Source organism: Rhinatrema bivittatum, chromosome 1, assembly GCF_901001135.1.
Source record: "Rhinatrema bivittatum chromosome 1, aRhiBiv1.1, whole genome shotgun sequence".
Taxonomy (NCBI): domain Eukaryota; kingdom Metazoa; phylum Chordata; class Amphibia; order Gymnophiona; family Rhinatrematidae; genus Rhinatrema; species Rhinatrema bivittatum.
The window spans coordinates 506239111-506255727 of NC_042615.1; the positions used below are offsets into that span (position 1 = coordinate 506239111).

Genomic DNA, 16617 nt, shown 5'->3' on the forward strand with positions numbered 1-16617 from the left:
AATGTCATTGATGTTTGCTACTGGTATGCTACAGTATTGAGAAGGCTTCAGTTAATATATCCAGGAGCCCTCTCTGGAGCTCAAGAACCTCCTGGAACATTGTTTTTCATTTTTTTTGTCTTTGAACTGAGTCCTTGAGCCGTTGGCCTGCTTTGCAGTCTCCTTTGCTTTTCCTGTCTTGTGATTTTAGAATGGAGTTTGAAAAGCAGCTGGACGAACTGATTGAGAAGCACAAGAGTCTCTGGGAATTCCATGTAAGAAAAATTACTGCACCAGTGTCAAAGAGAGTGAGGAAGGGGATATTCAGCTAGTCATGAGGGCTTGTAGCAACAGCCCATTGCAGTACTTTTTGTTCTGGGTGCAATGACTGGGAAGAAAATGTACTTTTAAATTATTTTGTCTCAATTATAATTGGATAAACTTAGTAGTAGGCCAGACAACTTGACTTAGGTGTCAGCTCGCAATACTACTGTGATTACCTTATTTCTTAACTTCATTAGTACAAACGCTCTATCTTTGTGTTCAGATTTCTTCTAATTGGAAATTTTAATGGTACTGTAACTGTAAATTTGATTTTTATTGTGATTGCAATCATATGCCTCTCTATCTGTAGTCCCAGTTTAACTTTGATTGTAATCTACATTGATACCATCTTGGGAAAATGCAGAATATCAAATATTTATAAATAAATAATTCCTGGGGGTTTCTACCAGGCTTAGCAAAAGGCACAATATAGTTAACTCAGAAAAATGCATGCACATATATTGGACACATGATAACAGACACAAAAGGGGTTGAAATTAGTTCAAGTTTGAAACTTGTGAAGAGTAGCGCCAATCGTTAAAGCTTCAACTCTAGCTACTGTTCATTTGTGCATCTTTCACATACATTCAAAATTCAATCATTTTAAAATCTTTTTTTCAATTCAGATTTCATTGTAACACTACCAAACTGTCTAGATTACATATATAAGGCCAATATTCACAATGATATCCCATCACAGAAGAAGCTGGTTACATATTTTTTTGTCTCCCCTCTCAACCCTCCCCTATCTCCACCCATCTTATCAGATTACCTCGAATAATTGAATACACCAAAAGTAACTTTTATCAGACTGTAACCACTTCAATCAGGATACAAGAGTATCAAATTGTCTCAACTTGTGAAACATTATTTTTTAGCATTCAGACATTCCACAACCAGTGGGTTATGCACCTCTACCAGCAGATGGAGACGGAGCAAAGCTGATGTCATGGTTTATATACCCTGCTCTGACATCTGCCCACCAGTATTCTTCGTCTCCAGAAGATGGTGGATGAGCATCTTCCTACTGGGGATTACTTGTGTTAAAAAAAAAGAAAGAAAAGAAGGAGAAAGAGAAGGATTAATCACACACCACTTCTCCTGAGGTAATACCTTATGGTCCCTCCCTCAGCTGAGTTTTCCTTAGGTGATATCTGGTGATCCCTCCCTCAATCAAGTGCCTTGGTCAAGTAGCCAGTTTCCGGCATGGACTTAGCTGCCAGGAAAGAATCAGCTGAGAGGCTAACAAGTGCAGGAAACCAAGCGCAGCAATGAAGGCATTAGCCTTTTCTCCCCACTGCTGGAGACTGACTCTGTACTTGGCCAGGATGGGCTGAGCTCAGGTGAAAGTTTTGAAAAAAAAAAAGTGTAAGAAGAGAGAGATTTAGGGATTCCTCTCCCCTCTTCCGTCCCTGGTCTCTGAGCCTCGGCGCACTGATCCGACGTGTATTCCCATCGCCCTAGGGGACTTGGTGAGTCATACGAGCATAAGAACATAAGAAATTGCCATGCTGGGTCAGACTAAGGGTCCATCAAGCCCAGCATCCTGTTTCCAACAGAGGCCAAAGCAGGCCACAAGAACCTGGCAATTACCCAAACACTAGAAGATCCCATGCTACTGATGCAATTAATAGCAGTGGCTATTCCCTAAGTAAATTTGATTAATAGCCATTAATGGACTTCTCCTCCAAGAACTTATCCAAACCTTTTTCGAACCCAGCTACACTAACTGCACTAACCACATCCTCTGGCAATAAATTCCAGAGCTTTATTGTGCGTTGAGTGAAAGAATTTTCTCCGATTAGTCTTAAATGTGCTACTTGCTAACTTCATGGAATGCCCCCTAGTCCTTCTATTATTTGAAAGTGTAAATAACCGATTCACATCTACTCGTTCAAGACCTCTCATGATCTTAAAGACCTCTATCATATCCCCCCTCAGCCGTCTCTTCTCCAAGCTGAATAACCCTAACCTCTTCAGCCTTTCCTCATAAGGGAGCTGTTCCATCCCCTTTATCATTTTGGTTGCCCTTCTCTGTACCTTCTCCATCGCAACTATATCTTTTTTCAGATGCGGCGACCAGAATTGTACACAGTATTCCAGGTGCGGTCTCACCATGGAGCAATATAGAGGCATTATGACATTTTCCGTTTTATTAACCATTCCCTTCCTGATAATTCCTAACATTCTGTATGCTTTTTTGACTGCTGCAGCACACTGAGCCGACGATTTTAAAGTATTATCCACTATGATGCCTAGATCTTTTTCCTGGGTGGTAGCTCCTAATATGGAACCTAACATCGTGTAATTACAGCAAGGGTTATTTTTCCCTATATGCAACACCTTGCACTTGTCCACATTAAATTTCATCTACCATTTGGATGCCCAATCTTCCAGTCTTGCAAGGTCCGCCTGTAATGTATCACAATCTGCTTGTGATTTAACTACTCTGAATAATTTTGTATCATCCGCAAATTTGATAACTTCACTCGTCGTATTCCTTTCCAGATCATTTATATATATATATTGAAAAGCACTGGTCCAAGTACAGATCCCTGTGGCACTCCACTGTTTACCCTTTTCCACTGAAAAAATTGACTATTTAATCCTACTCTCTGTTTCCTGTCTTTTAACCAGTTTGTAATCCACGAAAGGACATCGCCTCCTATCCCATGACTTTTAGTTTTCTTAGAAGCCTCTCATGAGGGACTTTGTCAAACGCATTCTGAAAATCTAAATACACTACATCTACTGGTTCACCTTTATCCACATTTTTATTAACCGCTTCAAAAAAAGTGAAGTAGATTTGTTAGGCAAGACTTTCCTTGGGTAAATCCATGTTGAATGTGTTCCATTAAACCATGTCTTTCTATATGCTCTACAATTTTGATCTTTAGAATAGTTTCCACTATTTTTCCCGGCACTGAAGTCAGGCTCACTGGTCTATAGTTACCCGATTGCCCCTGGAGCCTTTTTTAAATATTGGGGTTATATTGGCCACCGTCCAGTTTTCAGGTACAATGGATGATTTTAATGATAGGTTACAAATTTTAACTAATAGATCAGAAATTTCATTTTTGAGTTCCTTCAGTACCCTAGTACCCTAGGCCTACTACATCTTCCAGGTTCACAGTGATTTCGTTCAGTTCGTCTGACTCATCACCACTGAAAACCATCTCCGGAACTGATATCTCCCCAACATCCTCATTAGTAAACACGGAAGCAAAGAATTCATTTAGTCTTTCTGCAATGACCTTATCTTCCCTAAGAGCCCCTTTAACCCCTCTGTCATCTAATGGTCCAACCGACTCCCTCACAAGTTTCTTGCTTCGGATATATTTTAAAAAGTTTTTATTATGAGTTTTTGCCTCCATGGCCAACTTCATTTCAAATTCTCTCTTCGCCTGTCTTATCAATGTTTTACACTTAACTTGACAATGCTTATGTTTTATCCTCTTTTCTTCAGATGGATCCATCTTCCAATTTTTGAAGGATTTTTTTGGCTAAAATAGCCTCTTTCACCTCACCTTTTAACCATGATGGTAATCGTTTTGCCTTCTTTCCACCTTTCTTAATGTGTGGAATACATATGGACTGCCCCTCTAGGATTGTATTTTTAAACAATGTCCAAGCCTGTTGAACACTTTTAACCTTTGCAGCTGCACCTTTCAGTTTTTTTCTAACTATTTTCCTTATTTTATCAAAGTTTCCCTTTTGAAAGTTTAGTGTTAGGTCTGCAGATTTACTTATTGTCCCCCTTCCAGTTATTAGTTTAAATTTGATCCTGTTATGATCACTGTCGCCAAGTGGCCCTACCACCGTTACCTCTCTCACCAAATCCTGCGTTCCACTAAGAATTAAATCTAAAATAGCTCCCTCTCTTATTGGTTCCTGAACCAATTGCTCCATGAAGCAGTCATTTATTACATCCAGGAACTTTATGTCTCTAGCAAGTCCTGATGTTACATTTACCCAGTCAATATTGGGGTAATTGAAATCTAATCACCAAAAATGTGGAACCCAAATAGCAATTCAAATAGTGGCCTAAGAAGGTGTCAGCAAGCCTTGACGTTAATTGTCACTCTCAAGCAGACACTATCCGGTCTTATCTATCATTCACCTTCATCATAATTTTAATGCAACAAAATATTTTTTCTTTTCTTTTTTCAAAAATTAATTAAAAAATGTCCTCCATTACTATTAACAAAATGACTCTTTCATATACAGTTGGTAGGGGAGCCCTACACTGGCCGGTGTTTCGCTGAGTAAGCTTCCTCAGGGGCGTATAGAAGCACTTCAATGCAGAGCCATATATCTAAAATAAGAATAAATGAAAAAAAGGTTGCACATTTTATAAGATAAGGGTGAAACCAATACTTATCTCATGACACCACGGCTACCATATTAGACGGGACCAGACGTCTCAACCATCTTAGAAGGAAACAAATGGAGGAACCCGAACCGAGGCTAGCATCCCTTTAAATACGCCATTTACGCCATTTATGCGTATTTAAAGGGACGCTAGCCTCGGTTCGGGTCACAACATCAAATAAATTTTGTGGAGCTCTAAGTGATCAGATATTCTCTCGGTGCGTTCAAGGATTGCTTGTCCAACAAAACAATCCTAATCCAGATGGACAACCAGATAGCGATGTGGTACATCAGCAAGCAAGGTGGAACCGGTTCCTACCTCCTATGTCAAGAAGTAGCACAAATTTGGGCCTTAGCTCTCTCTCATGCCATGATACTGAGAGCGACCTAGTTGGCAGGTGTGGACAATGTTCTAGCGGACAAACTCAGTTGAACGTTTCAGCCCCAAGAGTAGTCCCTGAACCCCGCAGTGGCGGATTAGATATTTCAGAAGTGGGGGTATCCGAGCATCGACCTCTTCGCGTCGGTCCACAATCGCAAGGTGGAGACCTTCTGCTCCCTACATCGCAGTCGAAACACTCCACCGAGTGACGCCTTCGTCCGCTCCTGGGCAACAGGTCTCTTGTATGCCTACCCACCACTTCCTCTCATCAGCAAGACTCTCGTGAAGCTATGCCAGGACAAAGGCCTCATGATACTCATAGCCCCCCACTGGCCGTGTCAGGTTTCCCATCCTTTGTGACCTCTCGGTGCATCCGCAGATTCAGTTAGGCACAGATCCGTCCCTGATATAGCAGAAGAGCGGAGAGTTGCGCCATCCCAACCTTCAGGCATTGTCACGGACAGCTTGGATGTTAAAAGGCTAATTCTGCGTCCGCTCAATTTCTCGGACTCTGTATCCCAGGTCCTGATAGCTTCACGAAAGCCTTCTACTAGAAAGTCTTACCATTCAAAATGGAAAAGATTCTCAGTGTGGTGCAAGGCAAAGGAGTTAGACCTTTTACCTGCCGCACAACTCAGTTTTTGGACTACCTCTGACACCTCTCGGAGTCGAGTTTACAAACTTCCTCCATTAGAGTACATGTCAGTGCGGTGGCCGCCTTCCATCGGGGTACAGGGGATGTCTCTATTTCGACACAACCCTTAGTAGTGCGCTTTATGAATGGTTTGCTTCACCTCAAGTCCCCTCTCCGTCCCCTGGCCCCTGCTTGGGACCTTAATGTGGTTTTAGTGCAACTCATGAAACCTCCATTTGAGCCTCTGCATTCCTGCGAGTTACTGTATCTCACTTGGAAAGTGCTTTTCCTTCTTGCTTTGACGTCTGCTCGCAGGATCAGTGAGCTGCAGGCGCTGGTTACTTACCCCCCTTACATAAGATTTCTTCATGATCGGTTTGTCCTTCGCACTCATCCTAAATTTCTACCGAAGGTAGTCTCTGAGTTTCATTTAAATCAATTCATTGTTTTACCTATTTTCTTTCCAAAACCCCACTCACATCCAGGTGAGTGGGTTCTACATTCCTTGAACTGCAAACGTGCACTTGCCTTTTATTTGGAATGCACGGCAGGCCATAGGAAGTCCACCCAGCTATTTGTCTCCTTTGATAAAATTAAACTGGGTATCCCGGTGGGAAAGCAGACCCTGTCCTCCTGGCTGGCGGACTGTATTTCTTTCTGCTACCAGCAGGCAGGCCTTCCGCTACAGGGACGCGATAAAGCGCACTCTATAAGAGCAATGGCAATGTCGGTAGCATACCTCCGGTCTGTGCCTATTGCTGACATCTGCAGTGCTGCTACTTGGAGTTCTCTCCATACTTTTGCGGCCCATTATTGCTTGGTCCTCACTTCTTGTAGCTACCTAAGAGACTCTCCCTTAATACCTGCCGCCCCTGGAACCCGAGGGCTCAACTTAAGGGGAAAGGGACTAGTATAGATGAAGCTTCTGACCAGTCTCCTTCCAGCCTAGGTCCGCCAGCTGGCGGTGAGCGCCTACAGATCCTTCCCTATAGGTTGAGTCAACTTCACCCCAGCAACAAGGGTCCATGAATCTTACAGTCTCTTCCCCACATCATTCACCTTCACAGACATCATTGGCATCATTCTCTTAAATGTAAGAATTTCCCCATTATAACTAGTGAAAGTACCAAAATCTCTTTCTATGTTTAACTGATTCAACTGGTTGAGAAATATGGAACATATTGATCCAGTCTCAATGCCACGAGGGCCCATATTCCCAACACCCTTCAAAGACTCTCTTCTATCTCAGAAGCTATCGCATACCTATATCTTGTGAATTACTATTACAGATTGCAGATAGGAACTGGTACTCGCTCCCCAAGGGGAGGTGCTAGCAATTTGTAATACTCCATAGGCAGAGTTAATGATCTGTTGTTGGTTGGCTCCCACAGAGTGGCAGACTGTATGATACCGCTATAGTAGTGTAAGGAATACACACTTAATGGAAATTGGTGAATCCTTGGGCCGATGGCAGATGACAGCGCCCCCAGGGGAATATCCTGAGAGGGACCACCGGCTAGGCTGGAGTATGGAGACAAACACAGATAGTTCTTTATTAGACAGGAGGTAGAACCACCAGAGGTGGCAGTAGTGAGCTGATGTGCCTGCAGGACTGAAGTCCCTCAGATACTGGAACTGCGATCTCTGGGTTGCTGAGCTGTAGAGAGAGACTATAGGTAGTGAGTAGACAGGGTATGCTGGATACATAACCAGTAGTAGATGATACACTCACAATTGTATATATCTGTAATGGCTTCTATGCAACAGAGAGTCTTCAGTATATTCAGGAACAGGAGCCGTAGGCGAGTACTGGTTCCTATATGCAGTGTGGAATAAGAATTCACAATATATGTGTATGAGATGGCTTCTGAAATAGAAGAGAGCCTTTGGAGGGTTTTAGGAACATAGGCCTGGTTAGGATCAGAGCCAAGCAGAAGGCAAGAATGGTCCAAGTTTAGGCAAGAGTCAGATCCAGTAGTCAGTCCAAGGGTAGGTAGATGATACATGGAGAAGGACTGAGACAGCAGAGCAGGACAAGAGAGGGGAACTGAATGTGACAGGGCCGGAGAGACAAGGCAAGCTGGGTGGAAGAGACAAAGCAGGAATGGGAAAAGGAGCAGGAACACAGACACAAAACAGCAACTCTACTGGAAATGAGGACGACTTGTTGTTGAGACAGTGATGGGATGTCTGGGAGAGCCCTTTATAGGGCAGCATTGATGACATTATCAGGGGGTGCCATGGCCATTTTCTCGCCACGGGTCCTTTAAGAGGAGCCAGGTTCAGCAGGATGGTAGTCCTCACATATGGGTGACATCACAGGATGGAGCCCAATCACGGAACACTTTTGTCAAAGTTTCTAGAACTTTGACTGGCACCTACTGGCACCTACTGGGCATGCCCAGCATGGCACTAAACCTGCAGCCAGCATGGGGTCCCCCTTCAGTCTTCTTTTTTCCGTGTAGCAGAAGCCACGTGGGGTTGTCCCTTCTTGGGACCTCAATCTGGTTTTGGGTCGGCTCATGAAACCACCATTCAAGCCTCTCCAATCCTGTGATCTTCGCTATCTCACATGGAAAGTGATCTTTCTTTTGGCAATAACATCTGCTTGCAAAGTTAGTGAGTTACAGGCCCTAGTTACCTATCTGCCTTACACTAAACTTCTGCAGGACCGGGCAGTACTCTGCACTCACCCTAAGTTCTTAAGTAAGGTAGTATCTGACTTTCACATTAATCAATCCATTATACTACCTACCTTCTTTCCCAGGCCCCACTCCAATCCAGGAGAACAAGCTCTGCATACCCTTGATTGTGAACTGGCTCTAGCGTTTTACCTAGACCGTACATCTGCCCACAGGAAAAGCACTCAATTGTTTGTCTCTTTCCATTCCATCAAATTGGAGCAGCCTGTGGGTAAGCAGACTCTCTCCTCCTGGTTAGCGGACTGCAAATCGTTTTGCTATCAGAAAGCAGGCATTCCACTTCAAGACCGTGTTAAAGAGCACTCTGTGAGGGCCATGGTGACTTCAGTAGCACACCTACGCTCGGTGCCGCTTCCTGACATTTGCAGGGCTGTTACCTGGAGTTCTCTCCATACCTTTACAGCCCATTATTGCTTAGACAAGCCGGAAGACAAGATTCAATCTTCGGCCAATCTGTCTTGCGCAACTTTTTCACAACTTGACGTACCAACACCCTTCCACCTGCCCGATAGGGTTCAGGATGCCCTCTACCAAATTTCACCCCAGTCCTAGTGCCTATTGCACATTTGGGTACATTTGGTGCATTTCTCGGACATCCTCAGCTCGGTACTCACCCATATGTGAGGACTACCATCCTGCTTGTCCTGTGAGAAAGCAAATGTTGCTTACCAGTAACAGGTGTTCCCTGTACGTACCAGGATCAGTCCAGACACCTGGGTTGTGACTCCGCACCAGCAGATGGAGACAGAGCAAGACTTGTCGGGCACCCTCACATATAGTAAGGCGCCACCCACAGCTCGTCAGTCTTTCTCTGTCTCCAGCAGATGGGGCAGGTTCACCCACAGGCTCTGAGGATCCCTGGGTAGTTGTTTAGCTAGTCAGGGTTGTTGGATTTGGTTTAATTTGGTTTAATCGTTTGGATTATTAAAAAAAAAAAAAAAAAAAAAAAGGAGAGTTATAGAAAGGCTTCGCTTGTCCTGAAAGCCTCCCAGGGGGGTTGCGAGGTCCTGAGGGGACTACCCCTCCCTGGTCGAGGCCGCTGCTGAGGGTTGAGGACCCGGCCTGTCTCTGGCAGCAGCGCCGGGGGTGACACCGGGGAGCCCGGTTCACTCACCCCCGCTGGACCGGACACTTCAGGACCAAGGTCAGCGGAAAGGTAAAAAAAAAAAAAAAAAAAAGTGACTTTGTTTTCTTTCTTGCCGTTTTCGCCGTCTGTGAAGTTGGTTCTTGATTTTGCAGTGGGAGCGTTCCGCGGCCCGTTTTTGATTTTTCTCTGGCCTCTTGGCGGTTTTGGCGGTCCGGGCCGGTGCGGTGCTTGCCGAGGGACGTTTCGGGCCGCGAGTGCGGCTCCGCGCGCGCGCGCAGGTGCCGTGCAGCGGGCTTTGTTTTTCTGGTTCTATCGGGCGGTGAAGGGCCGTGCGACGGCGGTCGGGGGGTTCACGCTCGACCGCGATCGCCGCCGCGCGCTGCTCCTGAAGGAGAAGGCAGGGCCGACCTGTCCCCGCTCAGCGCGGGAACGGCGGCCATTTTAGGGTCCGTAAGGGAGGCCACGCGGCAGGCGGTGGAAAATGGCGGCATGCCGCCGGCGTTGTCTCCCCAGCAGCGGGACCCCGGGGGGGATCCCCCGCGAGGGGGCTGCTCCTTCGGCGGTTTGGAGTTCAGGAGGAGGGCCTCCTCCGACTCTGAGGCCTCGTTTTCGTCGGCCCTCGCGGTGCCTTGAAGTAAATTAAAAAAAAAAAAAAAAAAAGGAGATACATAAATCAATAGATTTATGCTCAAAACGGAGGGATCGTCGGTCAAAGGGTCGGTCTGATCCCCAGAAGTAGCGAGCGGGGGAGGGTCCCCAGAGACCCGTGGACCCGCTTGGAGAGCGGCGCTCGAGCCGCGGGGGCCCCCGGGAGACCAACTTGCTTGGGCTTCATCCGGGGACGTAGACCCTGATTTAGGGGCCCCGCGGGACGACGGTGCGCATGCGGACGCGGATACGATCCACGCGGGGCACAGTAAGGGCACCCCTGCGGTGGAGGGTGCCGACCCCAAGGTGGTGCGCTAGCAGCTCGCACAGCTTATTCCGGCTATTCTCCTGTAGGTGAGTGTGCATGCTCCACCCATGGAGCCATGCTCCACCCATGGAGCCTACAAAGGATTTACCACGATAGACCCGGTGCTGTTGGGCCTGACGGGACCCACCCCGGAGTTGGGCTTCAAGGTTAGTAAAGCTGTGGATAGCTGTACCCGTTGCCGGAGGACGCGCTGGATCCCCGCGTCTTCCACGAGTGGACGCAGCGGTTTCAGTGGTCACTAAACGGCCGACGATTCCGGTGACGGGGGCCACGATGCTCAAGGATATCCAAGACAGAAAGCTGGAGACTCAGCTCAAGAAAGTCTTTGGAGTTTTCGGCTCTGGGCGTACTGGCCTCTATTAGGCAAAGTCCGGGCGGGGCGGCGCAAGCAAGGCGAGCCTCTCGGGTGAGGAGGCGGCGCAAGCGGACAACTTGGTGGCGGTTATCAAGTACAGCGCGGAGGCGATGCACGACCTTCTGCGGCCTTCGGCTAGAGCCATGGTCTCTGCAATTTCGGACCAACGTCTCCTGTGGCTCCGTAGTTAGCGGTGGATGGATCTCCCAGGCACATCTAGGCTCGCTCTCTTTTAAGGGGCAGTTGTTACTTGGCAAGCAACTGGACGACCTGATGCAGTCCCTTGGTGAAGACCGGGCGTTCTAGTTGCCGGAGGACAGATACAGGGCCCGGACTTCGTTTTCCATAGGTCCCGCGTTGGGGGGCCCAGGAAGTCGCGGCCACAGAGATCGTCGGGGGGGCCCCGTATACATTTCGTTCCTCTCGACGGTCGTCCTGGTCCCATTCCTTTCGAGGAAAGACATTTGGACGGCAAGGCTGGTCCTCTTCAGGGACCGGTCCGAAGCCCGCCCAATGAAATGCGGAGGGCCCCTTCCCCGCAGCTGGCTCCATTGGTTACACCGGAGGTAGGAACCAGGTTGGCGCGGTTTTACGGGGAACGAGCCAGGATAATCATGGACCAGTGGGTCCTCAGCGTGATAAGACACGGTTACGCGTTACATTTGCTCGGGTTCCGGCGGATATAGTTCTGGTGTCCCCTTACGAGGGAGGCATCAAGCGTTGGCAGCCCGGGATACGCTGCGACGCCTGGAAGACCTGGGCGCGGTAGTTCCCGTGCCTCCGGGACAGCGTCATCTGGGCCGGTATCCCATTTACTTCATAGTGCCAAAGGGGGGCACTTTCTGACCCATCCTGGACCTCAACGGAGTCAACAGATGTCTCCGCGTCCCTCGATCCCAAATGGAGACGGTCCGCTCAGTCATAGCTTCGGTTCGACCAGGGGAATTCCTGGCATCGCTGGCTCTGACGGAGGCTTACCTCACATCGGGAATTCGGCCGTGCCTTCAACGCACGCCCGTCGCTGGATCTGACGGAGGCTTACCTCACATCGGGACTTCGGCCGTGCCTTCACGCACGCCACCTACTGGACGATTGGCTGGTTCGAGCCAAATCCGAAATGCAGTGCCGACAGGCAGTCGATAGAGTCCGGCAGCTCTTGCAGTCGCTCGGATGGGTGGTCTATCTCGCCAAGAGCCGGCTGGTCCCCACCCAACCCTGGCTTACTTGGGAGCGCTGTTCGACACGATGCAAGGCAGGGTGTTTCGGTCCATGGAGCGGGTCTGCAGGCCGCAGGGTCCGGTGAGCCGGCCTGTCCCTCCGGATTCCGCAGGTGTGCGATTACCTGATGGTGTTGGGATCGATGGCGTCGTTGGGGGCGCTAGTCCCTTGGGCGGGCGCTCATCTACGTCTATTGCAATCCGCATTGCTCTCCCGCTGGAGGCCGGTGTCCGAGGAGTTTCTCTTCCCTCCCGCTCACGGATCAGGCGAGGTCCAGTTGCAGTGGTGGCTCAAAATCAACAATCTGACACGCGGAGTGTCTCTGCTCATGCCCGCCTGGACGGTAGTCGCCACGGATGCCAGCTTATCCAGCTGGGGAGGCGGTCTTGCGGGGGCCGCTCGGTGCAGGGACAGTGGTCCAAGGCACAGTCACAGTGGTCCATCACTTGCTTGCAGACCAGACCGGTCACGTTGGGCACTACAGTCGTTCCTCCCTTTGCTCCAGGGGACTTCGGTCAGAGTGTTGTCGGCCAATGCGTCCACAGTGGCGTATATCAATCACCAGGGCGGTACGAAGAGCCGTGCGATGGCGGAGCAGGCGCGGCTGCTAATGCTCCTGGGCGGAAAGAACTCTGATCAACATCGCGGCGTCCCACATCGCAGGAGGGGACAATGTCCAAGCGGTTGTTTCCTCAGTTGGCCTCGGTTGGCCCGGGGAGTGGGAACTGCCGGAGATGGCTTACCACCTACGTTGCCAAAGGTGGGGAACGCCACACTATGGATTTGATGGCCACAGGTCAGAATGCCCAGGCTCCCCGATTCTTCAGTCGACGGTGAGAACGAGGAGCCGAAGGGGTAGATGCGCTGGTACTCCCTTGGCCCACGGACGTTCTCCTATAGGTTCCCTTCCTGGCCTCTGATAGGCAAAGTCCTTCGTCGAATAGAATTGCATCCGGCGGAGATGGGCATGGTCAGGGGGGTGCCGGAGTGGTCACGACGGCCATGGTTCGCGGACCTCTTGCTCTTGGCAATGTCGGCTCCTCTCCGTTTTCGGGGGGACGCGGGGTCCGGTATGTTTGGAGGACGTGGCTCGCTTCTGTCTCGCGGCGTGGCTTTGAGAGAAAACGTTTAAAGACAAAGGGATAGTTGGTTGCGGTGGTAGCTACCTTGCGGAGTTCTAGCAGCGGTCTACGTCTTTTGACTACGTCCGGGTCCGGATGGTGTTTGACGATTGGTGTAGATCGCGTGAAGTGAATCCGGGGTTACCATCCGTGCCGGATATCCTCGCTTTCTTCAGGCATGCAGCGCCCTCCGAGTACAGGTAGTGGCGCTTGGCTGTCTCGGAGGAAAGGTGCAACGGTCGGTCGCTGCCTGGCTCTTCATCCAGACGTGGCGCGTTTTCTTTCGTGGAGCTACGCATTTGCGGCCTCGGTTGCAGCAATCTTGTCCTTCCTGGACTCTTAATTTGGTGCTCTCTGCTCGGTGCCCATCGCCTTTAGGAGGGCGACACTAACAGACCTTACCTGAAGGTGGGTTTTGTTCTCGTAGCATTTGCGTCGGCGAGGAAGAGTCAGGTTACAGGCGTTACCTTGTCGAGAGCCGTTTGTGCGCTTCTCGGATTCTGGAGTCCTCTCTACGGACCGTTCCTTCGTCCCTTCCGAAGGTGGTGTCTGCTTGTCTTTTGAACCAGCCGGTTGAATATGGCCTGCTTTCCTGTGGGCCCGCGGGCTGATCCGGACGCCAAGGTGTTGGTGAAGCTTGATGTCCGCAGAGTTCTGCTCCGTTTCTGGAGGGTATCGAATCCTTCGGGTTTCGGACCAGTTTTTTGTTTTTTTCGGGTCCAAAGCAGGCCGGCGCTGTTTCTCGAGTGTCTGTTTCTCAGTGGCTGAGGGGCAGCTGTTTTCCTCCTGCGTACCTATTGAACGGTAACGCCTGTTCCGGTGAGCCTCCGCGCTCACTTGGCGCGAGCTCAGTCCACTCGTGGGCGGAATCTTCGCACGTGTCGCCACTGGAGTTTTCGCAGGGCGGCAATTTTGGAAGTCGTTGCATTACTGTTGTGCTCGACACTATCGGCTGGATGTTCAGAACCTGGATCAGGGGTTCTAGGGGGGAGAGTTCTGCGAGCGGGACCTCTTGGTTCCCTCCCTCGGTAGTTGTCAGTCTGGTAATCCCAGGTGTCTGGACTGATCCTGGTACGTACAGGGAAAGGAACAATTAGTTCTTACCTGATAATTTTCGTTCCTGTAGTACCAAGGATCAGTCCAGGCTCCCGCCCAGGTATTGTTTTCGGTTTAAGAAGAGTCCGCTCGGTGGGTTTCGATTGTTTTCAGTATCTGTTGTTGGTCCTCTGGTTCTGGAAGTTCTGATCCAGCTGAGGATTTTTGGTTGACTCGGCCCTAGTGTGGGGCGGTATAGTTAGTTAGTTTTGGTTTCATTGCAGTTTTGCTTTGACATTCGTACGACTGACGAGCTGTGGGTGGCGCCTTACTATATGTGAGGGTGCCCGACAAGTCTTGCTCTGTCTCCATCTGCTGGTGCGGAGTCACAACCCAGGTGTCTGGACTGATCCTTGGTACTACAGGAACGAAAATTATCAGGTAAGAAACTAATTTTCCTTTCTCACAGGACAGCAGGATGTTAGTCCTCACGAAACCCGCTCGCCGCCCCACGGTGTTGGGTTCATAATGTTTTCTTATTTTATTTTTCGGCACTTCCTGTAGCTTTAAACAAGACTGAAGGGGGACCCCTGCTGGCTGCAGGTTTAGTGCCATGTTGGGCATGCTCAGTGGGTGCCAGTCAAAGTTCTAGAAACTTTGTCAAAAGTGTTCCGTGATTGGGCTCCATTCTGTGATGTCACCCATATGCGAGGACTAACATCCTGCTGTCCTGTGAGAACACCTGTTACAGGTAAACAACATTTGCTATTCTATGGAACTGAGTGATGTAATTAAGAGTGGCTCTCTAGAAGAGAGCATTGAGAGATATGTACTGCAGAAGTTATAAGCTTATAAAAAATTGGATTTAACCAGAGTACAGGACCCACTGGAGGCTGAAGACTTCTGTCTCTTTATAACATAATAATTGTTCAGTATATAAGCAGCTGTATACGATAACTATAAAGAAACTTTGTTTTGGGTCATAAAGGTCTAGGTGGGTCCTACTAGTTCTGTATTCTTGGAGTGTTTACATTACAGAAAAACTCTGCAATGAAAGTTTAAAGACCAGGTTTAGCCCACTTGTTTGTAATGATCTGGAGTTAGATGGTCACCCTGTGTTCATTGCCAGTCTGTGGTAATTGGATATCCTTTTTGCTATAGACAGCAAAAAGGCTGGATGCGGAGATTAAAAACATGGAGAATAGGAAGCAGCACATGCTGAAAGATGGTAAGTAGTACCTTTTTATCCTTTTTCTTATTGGTGCTTAGGGGCATCAGACCCATCTGTTGCAGGTTCACTCTGAGGATATCGTAAGACACATATCCACTGCTCTGAAACACAAACAAGGCTGGTGTCCTGTGGGCCCTCTGCAGGATCCACTGCCCTGAACACAAATTAAGCCAGTATCCTGCAGGCTTCATTCCTGACAGAATCTACTACACAAGCACTTTATGCCACACTCATACTCTGAGTCAGCACAACTTTAGATTCCAGGATAAGCAGTGCTTTATTACTGCTGCTAAGCTATGCTCCAGAAAGCAATGCAGCAAAGGTAATATACAGGTATAGTAAAGACAATAGTTGCAATAATGTAGTACAAATCCTTTTATCCCAGGATAAGTAGGATGTAGTCCTCACATATGGGTGACGACATTGATGGAGCCCTAGTGTGGGAAAACTTTCTGTCAAAGTTTCTAGAAATTTTTGACTGGCCCTGTGAGGCCACTGAGCATGCCCAGCTTGGCATGATATTCTCTGCCACAGAGGTCTCTCTTCAGTCTTCGTTTTTCCGCGCTGCTGTAGGCATCGCGGAACAGGAGCCGTTGAGACTCTCTCAACACCACTTTTTGACTGAAAAGTCAGGATTTATTTGATATTCTCTTTACCCAAGTCTCTGGGGGTTTTTTCTTCACCGGCTGGTGAGTACCTCCGTCTCATATTTTTGCTCTTAGAGTAAAAAAATTTTCTTCTCACGAATTTACTTTTTCATCGACGGCTGTCGACCTGAAAATGGCTACGGGTTTTAAAAAATGCCCTGTATGCGCCAGAAAAATGTCTATCACCGACCCACACCTTGAGTATGTAATGTGCCTGGGCGATAAACATGAGGTAAATAATTGCCCACAATGCGCTAAGATGACGCCGAAAGGCCGCAAAGCTAGGCTAGAGAAAATGGAACATTTGTTCCGTCTCCAACTTATTCCATCCCCTTCGACGTCATCGAAGTTGTCTTCGGCCGGAGCGACTAAGCGCCTCCTGCTTAAAAAACCTTGCCCGGGACCGTCGGGAGATCGTTCATCACCTTCATCGTCTTCGATATTGACGAAATCCACTGATCAACATAAGTCAAAACACAAGCATCGACATCGACGACCATCGATGTCCGAATCCACTTCCCAAGAAGAATCGACGGCGAAGCGGCCAAGAACACA

General features: G+C 48.6%; 1 protein-coding gene across 6 annotated transcripts in view; it reads left to right on the forward strand.

Moving 5' to 3' along the window:
• LOC115096294 (synaptonemal complex central element protein 1-like) overlaps nt 1-16617 on the forward strand; it is a 226874-nt gene that overhangs the window by 157153 nt on the left and 53104 nt on the right. For 5 of the 6 annotated variants that reach the window (XR_003858042.1, XM_029610780.1, XM_029610784.1 and 2 more), the window contains exons 8-9: nt 191-254; nt 15346-15412. The exons of the other annotated variant lie outside the window; for it this stretch is intronic. Coding sequence is in view for 4 of the 5 variants with exons in the window: in XM_029610780.1 (XP_029466640.1) it covers nt 191-254; nt 15346-15412 (131 nt within the window). In the remaining variant the exon portion in view is untranslated. The remainder of the gene's footprint in view (nt 1-190; nt 255-15345; nt 15413-16617) is intronic. 6 annotated transcript variants of the gene reach the window in all.